Source organism: Wasmannia auropunctata, unplaced genomic scaffold (assembly GCF_000956235.1).
Source record: "Wasmannia auropunctata unplaced genomic scaffold, wasmannia.A_1.0 LD334216.1, whole genome shotgun sequence".
Taxonomy (NCBI): Eukaryota; Metazoa; Arthropoda; class Insecta; order Hymenoptera; family Formicidae; genus Wasmannia; species Wasmannia auropunctata.
In genome coordinates this window covers 188,900-196,209 of record NW_012028674.1, presented here as the reverse complement: position 1 = coordinate 196,209, position 7,310 = coordinate 188,900, and the positions used below count along the sequence as shown (strand labels likewise).

The following is a 7,310-nucleotide window of genomic DNA, read 5'->3' as shown; positions in this document are numbered from 1 at the left end:
TGCCAGCCCGCTCAGAGATGTGTATAAGAGACAGATGTTGGCTCGAAAACTGTGTCCAAGATGTGTGCGAGAGAGAAAGGTAGACGAGTAATGTTCGTCCTCTCTGCGCATGCGTCGATCATTCGACAGACAGAAAGGACGAAGTATCACGTGGTACCGCTCGTATACCTTTCTCTCTCGCACTCCTTGCCACTCTTGGACTCGCTTGCGGCCTGCAGAGAATAAAGGCATTCCACCTCCAGGTATCTATATACTCAAAGGACATGGCTTAAAATTTCGGCCAATCAGTTGTTCCCCACTGCATCTTGAGGAAAAGCTGATTGGTTCATTGCTAGTTTATTGCTCCCCACTACTTTTGAGTGACTGAATTCACCGGAATGGTTCACCATGCTCCAGATTTCTTCCATTTTTTCGGTGACAATCAAAGTGTATAGTACACTTCGTTCGGCTGCAAAAATTTTACATTTAATTGAATTACACACACACACACATACACGTATATATTATAGTAAACAAGGTAAATATTTGATTCTTAATAAATTTATTAAGTCATTTAATTATGCTACAAGAATTTAAACATTTGAATGAGTATATGAAATTTTGTCATAAAGACGTCGAACACGTGGCGATCACATAGCAAACGCGAAAATATCAAAGCTATCCCGCACAGCTGCATTAAATATTTAAAAAATATTTCCAAAATATTTTATACAAGAATTGAAATATTTGAAAATATTTCATGAAATATTTCTGAAATATAAATTTGTCTAGGAAATCAGAGTTTTCGAAATATTTATTCAAATGTTTCAACAGAAATATTTCTTACGATATTCGCACAATATTTCTAGAATAATTGAGTATCAGGAAAGATCGTGGAATGTTCTTAGCTGAGAACATGAGGTGATATTTTTTCGCAATAAATTCTTTACAGATTCGTATAGATGCAAGTTAGCATTTATTTGATATCGCGAAGGTGAGGGAGATTTCTCAGGACTTGATGCTTTGAGCATCAATTTATTAGATAATATATAGATAGATTAGATTATTTATTAGATTATAGATTAGATTGCCTTTGGCAATTTAATTGTGATATTACATACTACTACTTGGTTCGGAGCTACAGAGATGCACGCGATTTGCGGCCACGTGGTGTTATATATGAATCGAAAATTGTAAGATTCACACTAATATTATATGAAAGCAAGATCCGCTTTGTACCGTTGTTGGCGTTTTAAGATCTCAATTTCTAGAATATTTTTGTAAAATATTTTAATATGTGGTAAAATTTTAAAATGTTTTACAAAGGTTTACGAAATATTTCAAAAAAAGGATTCGCAAAAAGTATTTCATGCTGTGTGGGATCTAAATACATATATACGAAGTGTTTAAAGTTGAGCTATCCAAATTACTCGAATTCGCGCACTTAGATATTGCACATTGAACATCGAAAGATATATGTATAAAGATCTATATTCATAATCGGTTTTTATCACTGATCAGTATACGTAGGGAGCTGTTAATTTCTCAGACAAATCGACACCGGAATCATTCTGTCTCTGTCTGTCACTGCAGAATATCGAATAGAATATAATATGACCCCTGTGTTGATTTGTCAGGAAAGCTCTCTAATATGTATGTATCAGTAATATGAACTAATTATGAATATACATACCGACCTTTGAACATGTCGACATTGGATTTGTATATTTTGCTGAAAAGCTTTCATAAATTACGTATAATTAGCATTATCAAGGCGTCCTTAATTGAGACCGATAACGCACATTATAAAGTTAGAAAATATCTGGTAGGAGCGTAATACTATATGCGGGTAAAGCATAAAGGTGAAGAATGTTTAATATAACGTACATATAAGGGATCAAAATAATGGCAATGAATAATTTCGAGGAATGTGAATGTTAGAGAAAAATCTAGCTAATAGCGATTATCCCAGCTTTTTTCATATAGGACCATCAGATCCTTTGGTATACTACTGCCAGTACGTCTATTTTTTATTGGCTGCTGTGCTATGCTCTTGGCTACGTTCATTTTCTGACATTGTCGATAAAATTGCATCAAAAGTAACATTTAAAAAAATGTAGTTTGAGGCTTGCTACATTCACAAATTTTGCATAAAGAATTTGTATTCTTTTTGCGACACTGTTGATAAAATATGATGCATTTTCATGCTTATATTAAGTCCTAGAATATACACGTATAATTTTTGTTGCAGAATAATGTATACAGAGTGATCCATTTTAATCAATTCAGTCAATTTTCTTCAATATTTATAATACAAATAAATGTTTTATACAAATTTGAACTGAAATTTGAGCTAAAATGGTTTTAAGAGGAAGTACATTTGTATTTTGGTTAAAAGTTTTTTTTTTCTAGATTGATCAAGATGATAAAGAAATATGAGGGTTCCTCCATTTTTAATTGAAATTGTATAATTTTCTTTCATATAATATAATTTCTCTAATTATTGTGCATATATAAAAGTATAAAATTAAAGTTATTAAAAATCAATATTTTACGAATTAATTGGTATTTTATCATGCAATATTTTAAATAAATTATAAAATATATTATATCTTATTGATTTCCTGATAATTGTAACTTAATACTTTTATACGCAGTATAATGTGATAAACCAGTTGGTGTAAAGATAATATACAGATGCTTTTTTAAAAAATGAAATTTTTAGAAATCTTTTTTGCAAATGAACTGTGCTTTTTACACTAATTGGTCTATCTCATTATTCTATGCATAAAGGAAATATTAAGATACAATTATTAAAATCAAAAAGGAACAATTTAAAGGCCAAGAAAAAGGTGTAAAAACAAATTATTAAACTATCCTTTAATAAACAAGAAGGAAAAGAAGTAGGCTAAAAAAAATGTGATATACTTGATGCATGTGAAATTAACACGTACAGACACCATATCATACGATTGGACATTTACTAGGGAAATATTGGAGATTTTAGAAAAGACTATTACAGTCGAATACAGTGTATTCAACATGTACTAGTTGCCCGAACGAAAATCTTAAGGTCCATCTACAATGAAAGTAGCAAGTTGTAAGCCGTAAGAAATTGACCAATCACAATCGATTATTCTTCTCATATTCGACTCTGATTTCAATTTCTTACAGCTTATGATTTACTATTCTCATTGTAGATGGACCTTTATTTATTTACTCTCAGAATCTCATTCCATTTGTTCAATGACTATCAAAGTGAATAGAACATTTTGTTCGTCTGTGAAGATTTTATATTTAATTGATTTACGCACACACACACAACACACACGTATACATTTTAGTAATTAAAACAAGGTAAATATTTGTTTCTTCATGAAATCAATTAATTATGCTACAAGAATTTAAACATTTGAATGAATATATGGAATCTTATCATAAAGACGTCGAACACGTGGCAATCACATAGCAAACGCGAAGATAACAGTGCAATCTAAATATATATTAATAATGAGTGTTTAAAGTTAAGCTATCAAATTACTCGAATTCGTGCATTTAGATATTGCACATTGAACATATATTGAAAGATGTGTAAAGGTCAGAATATTTATAATCAGTTTCGATCACAGTATACGCATAGGGAGTTTCCCAGGCAAAGCGACATAAAAGTCATTCTTAATCGTAAATAATTTCTGAACGGTTCGAGATATTGGATTGAAATTTATAGGGTTACAATGGCAAAATGTAATAGTCTATCATTTAATCTTGAAAACGCCCACTTCAATCCTCCGAGGGGAGCAGGGGATGAGGGGAAATAAAAATCTTAAATGGCATGTGGGGTCAAGTAAGGGCTTGTTTGAAAGGACTTTTCGAAACGAGGAGAACGCGAGGTCGTTGAGATTCTACGATTTTCTTTGCAAAGTTATGCTTATTTGAACATTGGTGTTATTTAATAGCCCAGTCAAATGAGCCGAAATTTTGACTAAGATAGGAAAAAATGCTAGAAATGTTGCCACTTCGTGGAGGGGTGTCTTTTGAGGTTAAAATTAAGGTACAAAAAGCCCACCCCCGTATCATGGTCGTTGCGAAAATTAGGGTGCAAAAAAGGTTCAAAAAACCGATTTTTCGCCAATAACTAAAAAAGTTTCACGTTTAGGGGAAAAAGTGAAGACGCGAAAGTTGTAGAAAATTGAATTTTACACAAAAAAGATCTATACAAAAATTTTGTACGACCAACTGCAGTCGAATTAGATTTTTTTGAAATAAGGACTATTTTATGAAAAATGAAAAACACTCGAGCGCGTCAATGCATTTTTCGTCGATAGCTCGAAAATGGAGATTCGGATCGGAAAATTGAAATGGGCGTTTAAATGATATATTATACATTTTGCCATTGTAACTCTATAAATTTCAATTCAATATCTCGATCAGAAATTATTTAGGTAGCCCTTAATTCTTGGCCCTTGACCCTGAATTTTTGGCAGGGCCTGTATACATATACACTGATCTTTGAACATGTCGACATTGAATTTGTGTATTTTGATGTAAAGTTTTCATAAATTATTTATAATTAGTGTTATCAAAGCATCTTTAATTGAGACCGATAACTGCACGCATTATAAAAATCCCTAGGAGCGTAATATTATATGGGGGTAAAAAGCATAAAAGTGGAAAGTAAAATGCTTAGTCAGTTTAGTGTAACGTACATATGAGGGATCAAGGTAATGGCGATAAATAATTTCGCGGAATGTGAACGTCACCCGAGAAAAACTTAAGAGCGGCCATCCTAGCTTTTTTCGTGAGGCCTTAAGTAGACTTCCGCCAAAACATCCAATTTTTAATTCACGTGCTATATTGCAATGGCTACGTCCATTTTCTGACATTGTCAATAAAATCGTAGCAGAAGGAACATTAAAAATAGATATGGTTTGAGGCTTGCATTCACAAATTGTATATAAAGAATTTGCAATCATTTTGCGGTACTGTTGATAAAATATAATGCGTGTTCATGTATATACGTTCTAGAATATACATGTATAATGTTTTTGCAGAATAATATGTATAGTGTGTATTAATTATTCATTTTAATCCAGTCAATTTTCTCCAATATTATTTATGATACAAAAAATGTTTCACATAAAAGTTGAATAATACTAAGGGGGAGTATATTTGTATTTTGATCAAAATTTGCTTGTTTCTAGCTAGAAGTGTTAAAAAAATATGAGGTCACTTCGATTTTTTAAATGCAATTGTATAATTTTTTCTCATAATACAATTTCTCTAATTATTTTACGTAAAAAGTATAATATTAAAGTTATTAAAAAATCAATATTTTACGAGATATTTCCTTTATTTTATCATGATATATATATTTTGACACAAAATATGAAATATTTCGTAACCTATTGTGATTTCTTGATAATTAAAACTTAATACTTTTATACACAGAATAATGTGGTAAATAGATTAGTAAAAAGGAAACACACAGCTTTTTAAAAAAATGCAATTTTTACAAATCTTTTTTCCAAATAAAAAGTGTTTTCTTTACAATAATCGAATCGTCTCATTAGTTTATGCATAAAATAAGTATTAAGATAACAATTATTAAAAACAGAAAGGAGAAGTTTAAAGACTAAGAAAAAGGTGTAAAAACAAATGACTAAACTGTTTTTTAATAAACAAGAAAAAAAGAGGCTAATGAGAGGCAACGCGGTGCATGTGAAATTCAATCGGTTTAATAAGTATCCTCACAATTACAGTAGAATGTTTCGACTCTGATTTGAGCCACCCTCAGCAATACAGAAATCTTGGTGGTACCTTCCTTTGTCCGCACACGTGGCAAGATTTTTAAGTATCACTCATGATTGGTTGGTAAGCCGAATAATCTTAGACAATCAAAAATTTAAAAATGACACTAAATTTAATGTGTCTACACACACACACACACACACACACACACACACACACACACACACACACACATGAGTAAAATATTAAATATAAACACTCACCAAATATGGCAGAAAACAGAAGCTAAAACTTAACGTGGAATTGCAGAATATTGATAAATAAATATAAAATAAATATAAAAAACAAGTAAAATTTGCGATCAAAAGACCAGTCTCTTACAGTAGTTTTTTACTTCAACTTTTACTTGTTTTTTTTTTACTAATTTATTTAACTTAATGTAATTAGTAACTTTTATTACTATCTATAATAATTATATGATATCATAAATGTGACATTTTGGTATATACATAAAAATTACAAATATTATTTTCAATGTTTTTAATTTTTTTTCAGAGTGAGACAATGACGAGTTATCATATTCAACCTTTACATTTTAAGGATAATATTAATTATTCCTACGTAAACAGGGTAACCGTAGATGAGACAGATCATGTTGACTTCATTTATCAATTTACAAATATTAATTGTACCCAAAAGAACGATAATTTTAGCATATTTGTTAATTATAAAATAACTGAGCCACCTATCAAATTTACAAAGTATGAAGATTTTAAAGAGGTATTTACCATGATGTACATATCGCATTGCTGCAAGAGAGTCTTATTAAAAAAATCGTAATTTTTTGAAGACGCTTTTCAAAGTTTTGTATATTTACCTTGTAGTAGAAAATATAAATATATAAGTATATTATATATACATAAATATATAATATATATTTATATGTATATATTGTTATATAAATATATAACCAGGATTGGGAACGTTACCTTAAAAAAATAACGCGTTACCGTTACCGTTACTTGAAAAGTAACGATTCGTTATTTTATTGTTACTTTTTTGTAATACTGAAATAAGTTTAATTAAATTTTAAATTTGTATTATTCGATAATTATTATTAAACGTAATAATAAAAATTAAAAGTTGAAACTCTTTAAATTAGTCTGTATATAGAGCATATTTTTCTTTACATTACTTATTTTTATAGAAAGTAAGATTAAATCTATTGTTTCTAAATTAATTATTAAGAATATATTCCAATCTTCACTGTTACTAATAGTACATCTAAGTACTAATAAATCTATAGTTTTACAGGATATTTCTTAACATGTGGAGCCGATACTTCATTAGTGGACAGAAGCAATAATAAAAGTTCATATAAACATGTGTCCCCTTTGTTTTCGAGTTATAGTCATATTTATATTACAGTAATATGGAGTTGCTTATCTTTATAAAAAGTGCTCAAAATAATGACCTTCAGCCTGAATACATATGTGCAGTCATTGCCGTGTAGATTGTCACACATTTTCAAAAATATCGGATATTCATCGGATTTGTTGGCAGCAATTTTTTTAATGAACATT

The 7,310-nt window shown here is 29.9% G+C and overlaps 1 protein-coding gene across 1 annotated transcript in view; it reads left to right on the top strand.

Annotated features, from left to right (window-relative positions):
* Positions 1-6,291: 6,291 nt before the first annotated feature.
* LOC105459049 overlaps positions 6,292-7,310 on the top strand; it is a 2,279-nt gene continuing 1,260 nt past the window's right edge. Inside the window, exon 1 of the mRNA XM_011704722.1 lies at positions 6,292-6,507. Within this exon, the coding sequence (XP_011703024.1) occupies positions 6,292-6,507 (216 nt within the window). The remainder of the gene's footprint in view (positions 6,508-7,310) is intronic.